Genomic DNA, 17,951 nt, shown 5'->3' with positions numbered 1-17,951 from the left:
CGTTGGGCGATTCTAGCGGGGCAGGCAGTATTCCTTTTCCACAGACACCAAAACAGGGTTTCCGGAACCGGCGCGCGCCCGGGGCCCCTCTGGGCGGGGCGGGGCTGGCCCCGGGGGGCGGGCCCCGCGAGCGGCGGGCGCTATAAAGCGGGACGCGTGGCTCGCCCGCAGGCCCGGAAGTGCGACCTCGGTGAGCTCCCCTCGGCGGCGCGGCGGGGCTTCGGGCGCCGGGCCGGCGCGTCGTGAGGCGGGCGATCGGGCTTTGGGCGGGGAGGCCCCTTGCGAGATCCGGCGGGTCCTCCGAGGCGGCCGGAGCGGGTGGGGGCCGCCGGGGCCTCCCCTCCTTGGTCCGCGGCGCGGCCTGTGGCGCCATTTCTGCCGCCCACGTTGCCGCTCTCCGCCATCTTTTGGGGGGACGGAGGTGTGCGTGAGACAGTGATTTTCCCTCCTTTTCTCCTTTCCGAGACTGCCACCCCGCTGCTAGCTACACGTGCTGGCCGCTCCCGGCGCCGGGGATTCTCGTCCCAGCTGCGGAGGCGGCGTCACCAGGGTGTCGGGGCGGGCGGGGGAAGTGGGCGCCGGGTCTCCCAGCGAAGGGCTGGGCTGTTGGAGAAGAAGCGTCTGTGGTCTCGGGGTCTCTGTTCGCCTTCAGGAGTGATCCTGACACTCCAAGCATCCGGCCACTCCAGAGGTCAAAGGTCCCGAGACGTCTTCTCGGACTGGTCTTGCCCGACTGCCAAGCATGTCCCCTCCAGCAACGGCCTGTGCAAGGATCTGTCTCGCCCCATTCAGCTCGCGCCAGTCCTCTGTTGCCTTCGTCCAAGACATTCCTTTCTCTGTGCTTTTTTTTTTTTTTTTTTTAACTTACTAAAATCCTCAAACTTACAGGGAAATAGACGGCAGTTTTAACTGGACGTTTCACCTGTTCGTTTCATTTGTGCCTCGTGTCTTGAAAATACATTTCCTTTTCCATCCTAAACAGTTAACATTAACAGGTGGCATCTTTCTACTTGGGGACGGTGCCCCTGGCACCCGTAAGGAGACGCGTTCCTGTGTGGGGCCATCCTCTGCTTTGACTTCATTCCTCCATCCCTTCCAAACTGCCTCCGCTGCTGGTTTATTCAGACCTGTGAGGGGTCTCTCTGCTCATGGCCTAGACCTCAGGGTTCTTTTTCCGAGAGTAGCTGCCCTCTCCAAGCTCTCCAGTTAGGTTCTAAGCAGGGGTCTGCGTGTGGCCCCTCCCTGTTCAGGGTTGCAGGAGTGTAAGCTGTGTTGAGGACCACACAGCTGCACCAGGCCAGGCTTCTCTGTCAGGTGTTTTGAGGACAGTCCTGGTGGGTGTGGGGACTTTGGCCTTGTGTTCCCTCCTGGTGCGTTTTGTGCATCTCCCAGGTCTTGAGCTGTGAGGTTGGTCCCTGAAGGTCAATGGCCTTGGGACTTTGCAGTAAAGGGACCCGGCCCCCATGATGTCTAGCACTGGGCTCCTATTACCCTTGAGGACACAGTGCCCCCCAGGACCTTTGACACCTGGGGGTCTGAGGGGCCCTGGTTTCGATCTGCCTCACCCCAGCCCTGGGCTTTTACCCCTCCCCCAACCTCACCAAGGCCTTCCTGTGTTGCAGGTGAACCTTCAAGCTGAGGGGCCAGGCCCACCACCCCGTCTTGGTAAGGTTTCTACTCCCTGACCATCCCAGGTCTAAAATAGCCTCACCCAATTTGAGGTGGTGCCAAAACCACCCTGTGGGACCCAATTCACGTGCAGTGATGGTCGGGATTCATGAACAGCAGGCAGCTCTGTGCTGTGTGGGGAGCTGGGGAGATGCCGTCAGCCCCCTGGGGCCAGATGCTGGCCTGCTCTTCCAGGAGTGTCTACCAGGGTCCCTGTCTGCATCTGGAGTGGGCACCGAGGCAGGGGTCAGGGCTGTGCATTTGGCTGGGGGACGGCAGGTGTCAGCCTCAAGGTGAGGGTTGGGTGAGACCAGGAAGGCCCGGGCTGTGAGTTGAGTTTCAGGGAAAAGGTTCAGACTTGGCCAAGGGAAGAGCAGGCCACCCACAGATTCCCATGACCTGGGGACTTCTGCAGGTGAAGTATGGTGGACCCTCAGCTGCTGGCAGGGGCCTGCGAGTCAAACGATGTGGGTATTAATGGGAACCCCACTTGCCCCAACAGCTACTGTTGCAACTGTGCCCTTTAGTCAGAACGTTCCACTCATTTTTCAAAGGGTAAAGTCACGACACCGGCCTGGGGACTTGTGCGAAAAGAACCGCGTGCTCTGCTATGGGGCTTCTTTGGGCTTCTCAGAGCTTCACTCCTTGTTGACAAACCCCATAGGGACAGACGCTGCTGCCTGTGGAGGGCCACCCGGGTCCAGACAGGCAAAGCCGGGGCTCCTTCAGCAAGCTGGCTGCCATTGGGCAGGGACGGGGTTGCAGAAGAGGAGATAGTTACAGCTGCCACAGGACAGGGCGGGCTTCGGGCAGGAGCGGCCAGCAGACAGGCACCCCGAGTGGCTGGCGCCTGAGGTGCTCTTGATTCCTTCCCTTTAGTCTCCAGCTGTGGGAAATCCAACTCGAGACCCCAGCGCTCGGCGGGCCATGAGGTCAGAGCACACGTCTGGGTGTCTCACCGTGGCTGGACACGTTGAGGTGGCGGAGCCAGAGGAATGTGGGGACCCTAGTGAGGAGCAGCTGTGGCAGCCCAGACTCCTGCATGGCTGCAATGACAGGCTGGGGTCGCTGGGTCTTGCCACAGCCTGAGGAGATCACTGGACCCAACGTCACGAGTGGCAGTGTCACGAGAAGGAAATGACACACACCAGAAACCGAACGCCATGGCTATGAGGAGGTGATGGAAAAATCCAGCACCTGTCAGGAGGCTCTACCAAGCACCAGTGTTAGCTTAGGGGCAGAGGGCCCCGTAGCACACGTTCGTGCTGGAGGGTGTACTGGGCTGCGCTGGACCTGAGCAGATTGGCACAGTCGGTGAGACAGGACGGAAGGGCTTTGGGAGCAAGAGCAGGAGGAAGATGTTGATTTTTAGATGACGAGACTGCGAGGAGTGTCTGGCACCACAGGAAAGGTAGCGGAAGGACAGCAGGTGGCCCGGAGGGAGCAGGGAGCGGGCTTGGCTGAATAATAAGAGGTGGGCTGTTCCATCTTAAATGCGGTCTGATTTCAGAGGGAGAAACAGGCAGGCGGGCTTGGGTTACCTGGGGTGGCAAGAAGTGACGAGGGGGGCCCCTCTCAATGCCTCAGAACCCAGGTTTTGGTTGGCTTTCTCAGCCCGAAGCTTTGGGCTCTTGTCTGCCATCCCCTTTAGGGTGCAGGAGTGGGGATGAGCCCAGGGCCCCTGTGATGTCCAGCACTGGGCTCTGACAGTTCCCTGTGGACACGGTGCCCCCCCGGGACCTTTGACACCCGGGGATCTGAGGGGTCATGGCTCTGGAAAGGCTGGAGAGGGGACCGGGTTGCCCTGTACCCCTCTGATCTTCCCCCACTCCTTCCTGTCTGCAGGTGGTTCCCCAGAAGCCCATGGCTGCCTTCTAGGTAAGAACAGAAGGGGCTACCTGGAGATGGGGCGAGCTTCGATCTGAGCTGATGGGATAACGCGGTGGGGGGCAAGGCGGGGGGCACAGCTAGGTTGTGCTGGGGGCTCCCATGATGTCCAGCACTGGGCTCTGATCTCCTGTGAGGACACAGTGACCCCCAGGACCTTTGACACCTGGAGGTCTGAGGGGCCCCCCTACTCTGGGAGAGCGCTGAGGGAGAGGCAGATTTTCCCTGACCTAATCCCTTGTCCTTCCTGTTGCTGTTCCCCACCCAGGGCAGAGAGTGTGCCCGCCCCTATACCTGCCATGAGCTGGCGATCACCTGGATCCTGTGAGTGCACAACCTGGGGGCCGGCCCTGTCCCTCACCTCTACAGCGCTGCTGGGGGCCTGATGGTGATGCCCTTCAACTATCCTGCAAGGTGCTGTGGGGGGGGGCTGCAGGGTGCTGCTGGCCTAGTGCCAGCACCAGGACTTCACCATGTGGGGGTCATCCAGTCGGTGCAGGAGCTGGGCTGGTGGAGAGCCGGGTGTGCAAGGGATGCCCTTTGGCTGCACCGCCCCTGGGCAGCCTGCAGGTCGAGGGTATGACAGTCACTGACATCCCCAGCCCCACCCACAGGGACTTTGTGAGGGCTGCCTGCAGAGCCATGGTGGGCCCCCAGCCAGAGGGTGGAGAAGCAGGCCGGCCTCTCCCCCCCAGCTTTACATCAAAGAAGCCAAGAACAGCCTCCTGTCCTCCAGGCTGTGCTTGGTGCCACCCCCACTCTTTGCCATCAGGTCAAGGGGCCACCCACCCGCACTCCCCTTGGCACCATAGAGAGGCCCAACTGCAGGGGAGACACTGATCTGTGGCCAGTGCCCCCTGAGTATCCATGGAATGTACAGGGTACCTTAGCACATTTGAGGAGCCCTGAAGTAAAGGGGCGCTTCCCGACTCCCCCACTGGCCAGAGCCAGTGTAGGGCCACGAGACTCGATTTTATGCATTTGTAACACAGGGGTTTGAGGGACACTTGTTTACCCTTTTGTATTGTTTTGTCCTGGTTTTTCTCTTAAAACTTTTTTGCATTTTTCTGGGCCTCCTTGGTGATGGCGCAAAGGGTTAAGTCTCAGCACTGTGAAGCTATCCACAGCCTGAGTTCAAACCCCGGCCAGGGAGCTACCCACACGGTGCGGCAGACCTCTCCTGTCTCCCCGCTGCTCCCCTCAGGAGTGTTTCAGTCAATCTGCCTGTTCTGCTCCCCACTCTGTCTCTGGTGAATCCTCTCACCCCTTGCACCTCTGGCCTGTACTCCAGCTCTTGTATGCATAAATAAATCTTTTTTTTTAAAAAAAAAAACGTTTTTTGCATTTTTCTCTTAATGCCCTCGTGCTGTGGGCGGGCTAGGGGTGGGGGCCTGCTCCACTGCTCCCTGGTGGCGTGTGACCATGGCTCCTGTGTCTCATCTGGCAAGGGTGTGTGTGTGAGGATGGACATCCCTGGCTGTCAATGCTGGGTACCCACTAACTGTGCATGGCGTGACAGGGGGTGTTCCCAGTTATGGGGAGACCTGGAGGCCCCCATGTCCTTGGGACAGCCTAGGAGGCTGGGGAGCTGGCAGTGCCCCAAGGACAGGTGCACATGACAGGGTTGCCTGGTGAGCAAGGAGGGTGTGTTGCTTCTCCCCTGCGAGATCAGGGGAGCCCCCAGCTGGGGATCCTGCCCTTGGTATCCCCATGACAGGCATTCCACCAATGCTTTCAGTCCCCACCCTACACAGGACCCCAGCTTGCTACCTGGTACTCAGCACGGGGTGGTGGGGTGGCATCTCCCACCTTGTACAGGAGTACAGGCTTGGAGGGACCCCCAGAATAACCTGTGGAGCCTGCTGGGTGAACGCCAGGCTCCTGGCCGTGAGGGACGCTCTGCCCCACGCAGCGCAGGCAGCACCCAAAGGCAGCCTTCCCCTTCCATTTAAATAGTTCCCAGGCCACTGGCCCCCACCCCACGGTGGAGTGCCTCCGCGCACTCTCACCCACTCTCAAGTGCACGCTGACCCAGCCCGCGGCCTCCCCGCCTCCCCCCACCCCAGCTGCCCTGTGGCCCCAGGCGCACAGTAAGTCTCGGACGCCAGCGCAGCGGGTGAGTAGACATGTTGGGATCCGTGTCAGCCGCGGGGTGGGGGTGCCCAGTCTCCCAGCTCACAGGGGGCCCCCCCAGACCCGCAGGCAGCCAGGTCTCCAGGCCAGCAGCCCCAACCCCAAGCTGAGTGCGGCCAGCAGAGCCACAGCCCCCACCAGCAGGGGCACCACCGTGGCTGCAGGGAGAAAGGAGTGTGAGTCTAAGGCCCTGTCTCCGCCCTCCTCCCACCCCAGCCCCGAGGACGGTCACCTGTTCGGGTGGCAGGCTCCTGGGTGCCATGGCAGGGGATCCCATGAGCTGGAGGACGGGCTGGGGCGGTCAGCTGATGGAAGCGACCCAGCGGGCAGGGGGCAGGGCACCCCGGGAGGCTGAGGGGCAAAGGCAGGCCAGCGGAGTTGTTGCGGTAGAAGAGGGAGACGGTAACATTCCTGTGGAGAGAGGAGTCAGTGGCCCGGCCCTCAGCAGCTGAGTGGAGAAACACCATCCTACTCCCACGTCAACCCGCCCCGCCCCACACCAAGTCCTCCAGACCATGGGCAGGGACCTTTGCTGTCGCCCCATCCCTCCTATTGAGTGCTATTCCCTCCCCCTGTTCCCGGGTGCCACCCCTTCCTGACCCTGCTTCTTCATCCTGGTCTCCAAGGCGCCTCCGGAACTCAAAGCCAAGGCAGGCAGCGTAAGGCGGGGCGTGCCCATCGTAGAGACCCAGGGCCCCCTGAAGGGCCAGCAGGGTGCTGTCGTGCTGCAGGCAGATCCAGGCCTGAGATGGGGCTCCTCCTGGAGCCTCCTCTCTTCTGAACTGCGTATTGTGCATTCAGGTGCTTCCCAAGTGTCGCCCAGACCCCTTAGAACCAATCTCCCCCCAAACCTGCTTACCCTGTTCCCCCAGTTACAGATGATAATTTAATAAAGATTGGTAGAATGGACACAAAATTTGTTCAATTAAACAACCCGTCCTTCCAGAAGATCTAAATGCTTTCTCCCGTACCACCACCTCCCTCTATATCCACATTCTATACCTCTAGTGATATAACCCAAGAGTATGGTTTGGAGGTAAGAGTTAGCCAAGGTATTGGACTGAGGTTCCATCGGAACCCCCAGCTCTTCCTCACCCAAATCGCTACCTCCCACTCCTATGCCATCTGGCACTGCCTCTCAACCCAAAGACTCACAGCTGAGTACATAACCATCTTGAGGGGCAGCCCCAAGCGCTGGACCCGAGAGAAGTTGGCAAGGATGGCATCCAGCAGGATCCCTGGGAGGGCAAGAACAGACTGCTGAGAACCTCCAGGGGAGGTGCCTCAACCTCCTGGCCTCCCACCCTCTCAGCGGGAACCTCACCCCCACTGAGCTGGGCCTTTTCTGCTGCCCGGGGTGGACCCACGTGGGCCCCGATATCCAAAGCCGAGATCTGGGCTAGCGTCTGCAGGACATCCGGGGAGGCCCAGGGTGGGAGGGGAAGCCCGTGGGCTTGCTGGGGAGAGAGGACAAAGACAGGACAACCTGAGTTCCTGAGGCTCCCCTCACACCCTCCCATTGGCTGTGCCGCCCCCTTTAGGTGCGATTCTCTCACCCCTCATCTGGGTCCGGTTCGGGAGAGGAAGTTGTGGTGTGGGTGCAGCAATTTATAATTAGCAAAAATAATGATCAATGTTCCCCAATCCAGAGCATCTGAATGGCGTGGGGCCAGCGATTCAGAATATGGATGTTTGGGACTTTAGGAAACTGTGGTGGGGACACACCCAGTGGGGACTGGGGCAGCATACCCTGAAGCATACACAGTGGGGTGAGCAAGGACTGGAGAGCGCCCTGCCTTTTCAAGTCAGCGCCCTCCTCCCCAGCTCTGGTTTGGGGCGCTTTTCCGATGACCACACATGGATGGCGAGCCACACACATGCAGCCTCAAGGCCCCTGCGTGCCAGCGCCTCGCTGCAGGCCAGGCGCTGTTCCGAGCACATCACGTGGATTAACCCCTTTGATCTTCACAGCACCAGGAGGTGTTGCTATAGGTGTTGTCACTCCACCATACAGTTGGGGAAACTGAGGCACTACGGTGAAGTGACTTGACTGTGAGGAGCGGTAAGCAGCAAAGCTGGGATTTGAATCCAGGTGCCCTTAACCACTTGTCTGGGTGGGTGGGGTGAAGGCCTACCTGGCAAATCAGCGTGTCCAGAACCTTCCACGCCCTGCGGAGCGGCTCCCCCACCAGAGACAGCCCCGTGAAGTTCTCCAGGTTAGTCAGAAAATCCTGGGAGCCAATGGGGTGAATATGGCGGCTCTCAGTGCCCCGCCCCGACCCACTGGCCCCGCCCCACCAGGCCACATAGCCCCGCTCTGACAGCAAGCCTCGCCCTGCCCCTCCACGCCTGCTGCCCCGCCCCCAGGCCCTAGCCCCGCCCTTCCACGCCCCCCAGCCCCTCGCCCCGCCCCCAGATCATCACCCCGCCCCTTCACACCTGCTGCCTCGCCCCGCCCCCAGATCCTCGCCCCGCCCCTCCACGCCCTCTTCCCCGCCCCTTCAGTCTGCTGTCCCGCCCCCAGATCCTTGCCACGCCCCTCCACGCCCACTGCCCCGCCCCAGACCCTCGCCCCGCCCCCAGATCCTCGCCCCGCCCCCCACGCCCGCTGCCACGCCCCCAGGCCCTCGCCCCGCCCACTCACGGTCCAGCCCTCCACGGCCGTCTGGTACTCCACAGCCTCGGTGGCCTCCCGCAGCAGCTCGCGGTATTGGGGACAGCTGCGCGTGGGGAACCTCAGCAGCTGGGGGAAACAGGCTCAGAGAGGACAGCAGAGTGGCTGGGGCCCCCAGCGCGGACGGTGGGGGGCAGTGGGGGTTGTGGGCCATTGTCGTTGGCCCCACGACCTCTCGCACATCTTGCTGCCCAGCCTGGGTGCAGCGGCGCACCCCAGCTGGGCACTCTGCCCCAGGGAAGTCCCCCCCGCACGCGGAGGCACCCGGCCGGGCCCGCAGCCGCCTCTCCCTGCCTGCGTGGGCTGTCCCCGTCTGGAAGCCTCTGTCCAGCCCCTCCCACCCAAGTCGCTGACCTTGTCCTCAGTAACAGGCACGGTGTGCACGGGAATGGGCCTCCAGGTGGACTCGGGGCGCCCCGGAGCAGCCTCGGGGAACAGCCCGGCCAGGTTGGCCTGGGCGCTCTCCAGAGTCCTGTCAAAGTCTGTGCTGCGAACGTACACCTGGGCAGGGCGGGAGACAGCAGACAGGTCCAGTGGGGACCAGCCAGCTGCCACAGCCGACGAAAAGCTTCAAGTTCATTGGCAGGGTGGGTTAAAGGTCATGAAGAGGAGTCAAAGGAGCTGGAAGTCAAAATGCACGGAGGCCAGAGCGGCTGGCTTTTGCGTCTGAGGTCAGGATCAAGGGTCAGAGGTCAATGTCGGGAGCAGCAGAGCTGGTCAGAAGGTGAGTTGACATATTGGATGAAGGTCGGTTCAGTGAGTGAAGATCAGAAAGGAAGAGTAGCTTCCCTGGAGGCTGGAGGTCAGAAGTCAAGATGAGAAGGGCAGGTTGGAGAGCAGGAAGTCAGAATTCAGTACATGAACACTAGGGGTCAGAGGTCAAGTGGAATGATCCTACCTGTGGGATCAGAACACAGAGGAGACAGGAAAGTCAGGATTGATGAAAGGTAGAGGTCAAAGGTTGGGTGTCAAGAGGACATCCAACAAGGGTCAAAGACAGATTGGATCAAGTTTGAGGGTCAGAGGTCAGAGAATGCCATGTTGGAGTGGATGGAAGTCAGAGGTACAAGCCAGAAAATAAAATCAGAGTTGGCAGGGATCAAAGGTCAAGCTGAGAGACAGGTTGGAATGAGGTCAGAGGTCAGGGTCAGTCGGTGCACGGTCCCCAGGGCAGAGATGGGATGTTGGGTACAGGTCAGATGGAGAGAGGGAGCTCAAAGGCCAGAGGCAGAGACTGGGGGAGCATGGAGTCCATGAAGGTCAGAGGTGGGAGTTTGGCAGTCCTGATGGAGGTCAAGGTGGCAGTCAGTACCTCCTCCCTCCGGTACTCAGGACTCAGAAAGGCCTCGTAGCGGCTCCTCAGGAAACGGCCCAGCTCCAGCTGCTGGCGGACCCCCTCCTGGGGACAGAGCAGGCCTCAGCAGACCCGTCCTCACCCTGTGCCCCGTCACCCTCCCTCCACCCCCCACACCCCACCCCCCGCTCCTCACCCCAGTCAGCTGGCCCAGGCCACGCGGCCACAGGGTGGAGATGGCCACCTTGTGAGGGTCGGTGGGGTAGGAGGCCAGAGGAGCCCGGTCGCCATGGCGGAACACCTGGGGACAGGACCTGTTAGGGCTGGCCCGAGGGCTGAGGGGCCAGGCCAGGGTAGGGGGCACCTCACCACAGCCACAAACACCAGGGGTCCCTCCGTCAGAGCCTGGGGCAGCAGCAGCAACAGCAACAGCAGGAACAGTGCAATGGGGTGGCCCCGAAACCCTGGCCCGGCCATTTCACACAGCCCGGATTCTGAGCTCAGCCTCTGTCTGTGCCGCAGCCCCACCTGCTCATTACCTGCCCAGCAGCCCCCAGGAGAGCAGGCCCCAGCTTGCCCCGCCTGCAGCCCAGGGCAACTCCTAGGTTCCAGCTCCCCCAGTGCCTTTGCCAACCTTGGATTAACCCGTTTCAACTTTACCCCTTTGGGAAGGGTTTGATACAGTGATCATGCTCCCCATTGTGTGGATGGGGAAACTGAGGCACAGAAGGGCTAAGGGACATGCCTGAGGGAACACAGCTAGTGAGTGGCAAATTTTACCCTATATGCCTTTAACCTGGGCGTAGAGGCAAGGAGAGAGAACCCACACCACAGGAGTCAACCCCTAAAATAACTGTTCTTCATTTTTTGTTGTTTTTAAAGATTTATTTTATTTATTTATGCATATAAGAACTGGGGAATAGGCCAGAACTGCAAGTGGGGTGAGCGGATTCCCCAGAGACAGAGTGGGGAGCAAAACAGGCAGATCTACCAAAATCCACTGCTGAGGGGAGCAGCGGGGAGACAGGAGAGGTCTGCTGTACCGTGTGAGTCAGCTCCCTGGCCAGGGATCAAACTCATGCTGCAGTGGCTGCAGACCGCTTCATAAGTTAAGGGCAAGGACTCACCAGCTGGGTCACCCCAGTTGCCCCCGGGTTTTTTTCACTGTCACCCCACACCTGGCAATTGGGCTCTGGAATGTCCAGCCACCTCAGGTCAGCTCTGTGCCGGGGCTACCTCACCTGCTCTCCCTGCCCATAGCCCCCTCCTGCTCTGACAAATTCCTGGCACCCAGAGCTGACCCGTCCTGTCCTGCTCACAGTCCTCCTGTGGCTCCCAGCACCCTCGGGAGAGAGAAACAAATGCCTCTGTGTGGTGTGGGAGAGCTGGACTCTGTTCTCAAATGTCCCCATCCCAAATTCAGATCCTACAGGGACATTCCGCCCCAAACCTCTCTCTCCCCCAAGCCTCTGCCCCCAAGTTCTCTCTACCCAGAATGCCCTTCTCTCATCACCACGGCCACCATTCTGGTCTCCCGGACAGCCTTCGCTCAGGTTCCAGTGGCTGATCTGCCCGCTCAGGCTCAGAGGCCCAGGACCAGCAGGAAGGGCAGGCACGCCAGCAGCTGGAGTCATGGCTATGAACTTTCAGGAAGTGAGGAGGGGGCCCAGGGGAAGGAGAATGGAGGGGTGGAGGGGGAGGGAGGGTCCTGACCTCTGACTCCACCCCCTAGAACGTGACCCTGGCCATGGCGGTCTTCACCATCCTGGCCTCCATCTATTTCTTCAACAAGGTGAGTGGGAGGAGGGCAGGGGTGGAGGGCTGGGTCTCTGTTGCTTGGTTCCTGTTTTATTATCTTGGTTTCTCTTTCTTTCTTTCCTTTTAATATTTATTTGTAGAAGAACTGGGGTGCAGGCCAGAGGTGTGGGGGTGAGAGGGATCACCAGAGACAGAGTGGGGAACAGAACAGGCAGACTGACTGAAATCCACTGCTGAGGGGAGCAGCGGGGAGACAGGAGAGGTCTGCTGCGCCCTGTGGGTAGCTCCCTGGCCGGGAATCGAAGTCAGGCCTCAGTGGTGATAGTGCTGAGACTTAACCCCTAGGCCACCAGGGAAGCCTTTGGTTTCTTCTTCTCACCTGTGTCTCGGTGTCCCTCTTCTCTCTCCTTAGGCTCAGCAATGAGAAGAGACAAGGCCCCTGATCCAGAGCCCAGCCTCTGCCCTATACCATGACTCTGGCCTCTGAGGCCAAATAAATGTGACCATATCAGCACATTCTGCTCCATCCTTGCATCCTGGCTGCCACACAGTGTCTGCTGAGCCTGGGGGAGGGCAGGCCAAAGGCCTAGACCCCCAAGTCTGAAGGAGGGGGGGGCCAGGATCCAGGGTCTGAGGGAGGGGCCAGGGCCTGAGCTGGATTTTGAGGAATGAGTAGGAGTCTGTCAGCAACATTTAGAGAAGTGTTAGAACATTCCAACCTTGGGTACAGGAGCAGGGAGGGGAGAAAGATGGAGCGATTCCCCACCCGGTGCCAGCAGAGTGGTCTGCACTGCGCCCGTTTGTTCTCTCTGGGCCAGGGTTTCCTTCTCAGTGACAAAGTCTTTGTCCTTTGGGGCCCAGAAAACCAAAGACCAAAGAGGTGAAGGGAACATATAAGCTGCAAGGGTCCTCATGGTTATATTGTATCAACACATTGTTTGAGTGTAGCTTCCTCTTAGCAAACTCCTATTCAACCTTAAATAATTTTGCAACCATGACAGGCCCAGTTGGTCACCGTCAGCTCAGACCCCTTAAAAGAGAAACTTGGTGCCCATGGCATCATCCCCACAGGGGCAAACGGGCCAGCAGAGAGACAGCAACTCAAGGCCCCTGCGAATCTCTGTACGCGCTCGCCTCTGGGCTTCCTCCCCCACCCTTGCCCTCCCCTTGCGGCCCAGCCCTCGGAGCCCTGGTGATAGCCACGGAGACTAGTGGTGCGAACAACTGAGCATTTCCCTTGCCCCACACAGGTCCACTGTCAGTGCCCCTCCCCATAGAAATGTCCAGACTGGGGGCCTCCCTGGGGGCGCAGGGCGTTGAGCCCAGCGCTGTGAAGCTGTCCACAGCCTCTGCAGTGCGTGTTTGATCCCAGCCGGCCAGGGGGATACCCACATGGCACAGCAGGCCTCTCCCGTTTTGCCTGCCGCACCCCTCAGCAGTGTATTTCAGTCAGTCTGCCTGTTCTGTTCCCCGCTCTGTCTGTGGCAAGTCCTCTCACCCTCCTGCACATCTGGCCTGTACCCCGGTTCCTGTGTAAATAAATAAATCTTTAAAAAAAAAAAAGAAAGAAAGAAAGAAATGTCCAGACCGCCAGACAGGTGGCAGCTCTGCCTACGTCTGCTCCTCCCCATCCTGCCTCCACACCCAGCAGGTGGAATGCCCAGGGCGACACTCCAGCCTCTGGGCGGGCTTCATCCACTTTCCCATGTGCTAGAAAAACAATTTCATTTCAACCCAAGATCTGAAAAGGCAACTTAGGAATAGGCTGAACGAACATCCTGGGCTTCCCGGGAGAGGCCTAGCAAGTCCCACCTGGCACGGTTTAGTCTCACTATGATTCCAGCTCTCGGATTAGGAACACTCGAGGCCCCTCGCTGCAGCATAACTGGTAAGGGCGTCCTCTCGCAGCAAAGCCTGCTGTCTGCAGGGCGGTCTTGCTCACAGGAGGCCTTGCTGCAAATCTCGGGGCGACCACACGATGGCGGGGCTGGACTATATTCCTGGAGGGAAAGAGGTTTCTGCAAAACCAGAATCTCAGACCGAGGGGTGAAGTGGAAGGAGTCCTTGCTGCTGCCACTAACACCCCCCCTCCACACACACACATTTCAGGGCTTACCTCTGCCTGGATGTTGGCCCCAGCTCGGCATCTGTCTCCACCCGCCCTCACAGGGGTCTTTCCACACAGCAGAGCCGACCCCGCTCGCGGGGTCCTGGGGAGCCCCCCAGCCCACTGCGAAGAGAGTGGCTTGGCCTCCGAGGCTGTGTGTGACCTGATCCCGTCCCGTCTCCCCCTCCCCCGAATCCCACCCACCTCCCCCACCCCCTGCACGTTGTATCCTTTCCCAGCACATACAGCAGGACTCAGAATTTTTTTTTTCGTGCCCAGCCACAGGGCCTTTGCACCTGCTGTGCTCGCGGCCTGGAGCGCCCCTTTCCACCTCTTCTCTCGCACCATCTGCCCTGGATGCTTTCCTGGAGATCTTCCCAGTCAGACACCCGTTCCCTGCTACTCCCCCCTCCGACCCCCCCCCCCCCGCCCCACCTCTGTTGCCGCGATTGGGAGTTCGAGGACGCCCAGGAAAGTATCGGACCCTGCGGTTTCCTGCGTGGCCTCGGCTGTGGAAACCTGTTAAACAAACACCCACAGCGACGTGGGGCTTTCGTTCTCCGGGCGGCTCCCCCCCCCCCCCCCCCCCCCGTCCGCGGCCGCCTGGGCGGGGGCTTCCCGGGCCTGCGGGCGGCACGCGGGCCGGAGGGGCCCGGCGGCTCCGGGGCGCTCTGGGGAGCGTGGGGGCGTCCGGAGCCCGCCCCTCCGCGGACCACCTGAACCGCCTCGCCTGGGGCCGCTCCGCGCCACCGACCGGGTTGGAAACGCTCCCAGGGCGACGGGACCGCGCGGGGGGCCGGAGGCTCCGCGGCGATGAAACGCGTTTTCCGCAGAGACGTTCCCGCCCGCAGCTGAGCGCGGCCCGAGGCGGCTCCGCGGGGCGGCGGCTGACTCGGACGTGCCGCAGAGCGAAGCTCTTTGGCAAACGCTGGGGAGTTTGGCGGTGGCCGCGGTCTAGCTCCCGCGGGGGGCGGGGCGCGCGGGGGGCGGGGGGGGGGGGGGGGCCGGGGGCGCGCGGGGGGCCAGGGCACTCCCCGGGCCTGCGCCCCGGGAGCCCCATCTTGGCTCGGTCCCGCGAGGGAGGCCCCGGATGGCGGGTCGCCCCAGCTCCAGTGCAGCCAGTGACCCCGCGGGGGGGGGGGGTGGCTGCCCCACGAATGTCAGGCCGTCACCCCCTCTTTCTCCGCGCTTGGGGCATGTCAGCTGTTTCCATCTCTCACGGCAGCCCCTGTCCCTGTCTCTCACCGGCTTTGTCCCTGGGACTTTCCGCCCCTCTCCCGCTTGGTCTCGCACCCCCTCACCCACTCTGACATTCCATCAGCCCCCCCTTTGCCCAAGGCTCCCCCCTGGGCATCTGCCCCCCTTCCTGGGTCCCGTTCCTCAGTCTCCTCATCCGTTTCCTCCCTTCTCTGCCTCCCCACTCGGCTATATCTGTGTCTCACCTTCTCTAGGGGTGGGGAAGAGGGGAGACCCTGCCCTCTCCCAGACCCCCAGGAATTTCCCTTCAGATCCTGCTGGACGACTGGGCCCCATGCCCAGTGCCCCACCCTGCCCTGATCCGTGCCACCGCCTGGGCAGGAGCAGAGTGCCCAGGCCAGCCGCCTGAAGGCCTGGCCCCCACACAAGTAGAAAAGAGGGTTAAGGCAGCCATTGGCCACCAGCAGGGCAAGCCCTGGGGATTGGAGAAGCACCTAGATGCCCGCCATGTCCAGCCCAAACCCCCCACCCCTGTGTCCCCAGCAGCCTCAGCAGGAGCAGCAGGTAGAGGGGAACCAGCAGAGAAACAGAGAGGCCCGGGTGGCCCCGGCACCCCCAGCAGTGGGGCCCTCCCCGTGAGCCCTGCCCGCTGCAGCTCAGCCCTCAGGAGGCTGTGAAAAGTGCTCAGCACCCCCAGCAGCACCCCAAAGCCAAACACAAGCTGCTTCAGGGCCAGACTGGCCCAGCGCTGGGCCAGGTCCCTCACTGGTGTCCAGTTATAAGGGGCGGCCAGATCCTGGGTCCCTGGGGTTCGAAGACTGGCACACCCAGGAGCAGCAGGAGGAACCAGAAAACCCCGGCCCAGAAAGGCCACTCGGTGCTTTCATGCCCAGCCCGGCACAGCGGTCAGCAGCTATGCGGGTCAGCAGGCGGCCACTGGCATAGAAGGTCAGGAAGGCGAGGCCGGGGTCCAGGATGGGGTAGGAGCTGCCCAGGGGCCAGCCAGAGCGCGTCCAGGTGACGGTCAGCGGCAGGAGCACAGTGAGGGCGATGTTGGCTTCAGCATGCTGCCTGAACCAGGCAGCGAACAGGGGCGGAGGGAGGAGCGGCCCCGGCGCTTGGATGAGCAGGCCCCGGCTGGCAGCCTCCGGGAGATAGGAGGCCGGGGAGGTCAGAGAGTACGGGAGGAAGAGGGCGGCCTCCGGGGGGCTCTGGGCTGCAGCCAGGTAGGTCTGCGAAGGGTTCTCCAAGGCCTGGGTGGTGCTGTGGGCACCCATGGGCTCTCTATTAACTTGTCCCTAGAGTCCCCCCAATCCTCCCTCAGGTCTCCCACCTCAGGGACTTCCTCACTGACCTCTTCCCAGTCCATGCTCTCGCTTCTCAGTCTCCACTGACTGTTGTCTGTCTCAGCCCCATGTCCTCTGCCTCCCTCCCCCCAGCTCTGGCCTCCACCAGCCTCTTCTCGGCCTCCCGGCCTCCAGTACCTCCTCCAACCTGTCCCTGTCCCTCTTGCAGAACAGACCTGCCGTGGGGGTCTAGGTGCTTCTCCGACCACCAGGGCTCGCCCTGCTGGCGGCCAATGGCTGCCTCAACCCTCCTCTACTTGTGTGGGGGCCAGGCCTTCAGGCTCCCCTGCTCACAGGTCTCATGGCTCCTAGTACCAGCCCCACAAAGTCCCAGCCCCTCAGCTGAAGGTGAAATGCTGGGGGGAGAGGGCCTGGCCCCCTCCTCCTCTGTAGTCCCTTCTCCTGAAGTAGCCCCTGTCCCCAGTCTCCAGCTCATGTACCTGCTCTCTCAGAAACCTGCATCCTCCGGGGACCGTAGGAGCCCGGCTGGGCCCAGTCCCACCAGGAGGCTGCTCTTAGCAGCCTGCAACCAGGTGGGGGAACAGAGGCTTGAAGGGGACCCTCATGGGCTCAGAATCAAAGCAGATAAAGCTGAGACCAAGCTCAGATTTGAACTCAGGGTGTGACCTCAGAAGCCTGGATGCGAACTCAGGGGAGCGGCATCCAGGTCCTGCTCTGTTGGCAGCCTCAGTTTCCCCCCTCTGTTCCCCAGTGGGCCGGAGTTCACCAGCAGGTGGGGGCCAGGCATCTTCCAGGGCTCAGTCTGAGCAGAAGCCTGTGTCCCAGTCTCCTCTGGAGGACTTGAGATGGGGATGTGGGGGCAGCCTCAAGAGGACAGAGGAAGTAGGAACTGGGGGTGTGGCTGGAAATCAGAGGGGCCCAGGCAGGGCCTGAACAGGGTCCTCAGTTTCCTCACCTGTGAACTGAAGGATGAGCCGGTTGGCCTGGTCGCCATCTTCCCATTGCCCCCAGAATTGGGTCCGGCCCCTCAGCCTGGCATTTGCAGCCCTGTCTGCACTGGTCTCACGCACATCACCGGCCTCCTGGCTGACCACTTCGCTTCCTTCAGCTCTGGGGTTCCTTGGACAAGCCAATGTCTGACACACAAGAGCAAACCCTCAGCCTTCTCCTTAACTGTTTCCTCATCCTGAAGCATGAGGCTGGACCTCATTACTTCAGCCAGCAAACTCCTACTTATCCTTCAAAACCCAATCAGTGCCACCTTCTCCAGAAACCCTTTTCTGACTGCTATTCACCCCACCAGGCTGGCTCCTCCAAGGAAGATCCTATTTCTGTCTTCATTTCACCAAAGGGGAAACTGAGGCATAGAGCAAGGTTTAGCAACTGAGAAGAAATCCAGGTTTATGGACTCCAGGATCTGACATCTTAACCACTGTAAAATACATATTGAATAAATGAATGATTAATGAATGAACAAATCACCCTTAAATAACTACCCACATGAGGCCTCAGGATGGGCATGTAAATGAATGAGTAAATGAATGTATTCCCATATCCTATTCATCAATTCCCAATGCAAATGTCCCCTCCTCCAGGAAGCCCTCCCTGATATTTCTAGACAGAAATCTCCTATAGCCTCTCTCTCCCTTGAGGGAATCTTCTAATCCCCTCAAGTTGGAACTGTCTGTGCCCCATTTGTCTCTTGCATACCTGAGAGCCCCCCAAGGACTGATTCATAGCTATGCCCCTAATATCACCCACTTCAGGACCAGATAGATCCACAGACAGCCTCAAGAGACAGACCCAGAAGAAGACCTGCAAAACCTCAGGCTAGTTTTCCAGAAGAGTCCAACTAGACTGCAGGTTGAGAGAACCTCTACTTGGGGGGGGGGGCAGAGATAGCCCACCTTCTCACCCAACCCTGCT

At 60.6% G+C, this 17,951-nt stretch overlaps 1 protein-coding gene, 1 long non-coding RNA gene and 3 other non-coding genes across 8 annotated transcripts; 4 read left to right on the top strand and 1 right to left on the bottom strand.

Moving 5' to 3' along the window:
- Window positions 1–172: 172 nt before the first annotated feature.
- On the top strand, window positions 173–4,874 carry LOC119249682 (uncharacterized). Of its 4 annotated transcripts, none has more exons than XR_008552570.1 (4): window positions 173–190; window positions 1,623–1,665; window positions 2,548–3,546; window positions 3,824–4,874. It is a non-coding gene; the product is annotated as an uncharacterized LOC119249682 (long non-coding RNA). The 4 variants fall into 4 exon arrangements; XR_008552571.1 differs by having other exon boundaries at window positions 1,623–2,845; window positions 3,514–3,546; XR_005126182.2 differs by having other exon boundaries at window positions 1,623–3,546.
- Window positions 1,456–1,546, top strand: LOC119250561 (small nucleolar RNA SNORD88). Its single transcript, XR_005126308.1, has one exon. It is a non-coding gene; the product is annotated as a small nucleolar RNA SNORD88 (small nucleolar RNA).
- Window positions 3,344–3,436, top strand: LOC119250563 (small nucleolar RNA SNORD88). Its single transcript, XR_005126310.1, has one exon. It is a non-coding gene; the product is annotated as a small nucleolar RNA SNORD88 (small nucleolar RNA).
- Window positions 3,650–3,740, top strand: LOC119250562 (small nucleolar RNA SNORD88). Its single transcript, XR_005126309.1, has one exon. It is a non-coding gene; the product is annotated as a small nucleolar RNA SNORD88 (small nucleolar RNA).
- Window positions 4,875–5,674: 800 nt separating the features above from the next.
- Window positions 5,675–11,290, bottom strand: ACP4 (acid phosphatase 4). The gene is made up of 11 exons (XM_054697520.1): window positions 11,147–11,290; window positions 9,853–9,957; window positions 9,675–9,761; window positions 8,717–8,863; window positions 8,333–8,431; window positions 7,824–7,919; window positions 7,013–7,145; window positions 6,844–6,926; window positions 6,289–6,413; window positions 5,921–6,099; window positions 5,675–5,846 (listed from the first exon to the last, which is right to left on the bottom strand). The coding sequence occupies exons 1-11, from the start codon at window positions 11,288–11,290 to the stop codon at window positions 5,731–5,733; spliced, it is 1,314 nt and encodes a 437-aa protein (XP_054553495.1). The 3' UTR covers window positions 5,675–5,730.
- Window positions 11,291–17,951: the final 6,661 nt, after the last annotated feature.

Source organism: Talpa occidentalis, unplaced genomic scaffold, assembly GCF_014898055.3.
Source record: "Talpa occidentalis isolate TD23 unplaced genomic scaffold, MPIMG_talOcc4v2.1 talOcc4.17, whole genome shotgun sequence".
Lineage (NCBI taxonomy): Eukaryota > Metazoa > Chordata > Mammalia > Eulipotyphla > Talpidae > Talpa > Talpa occidentalis.
Note: the sequence above shows the minus strand (reverse complement) of the source record. Positions and strands in the feature narration are given on the sequence as shown.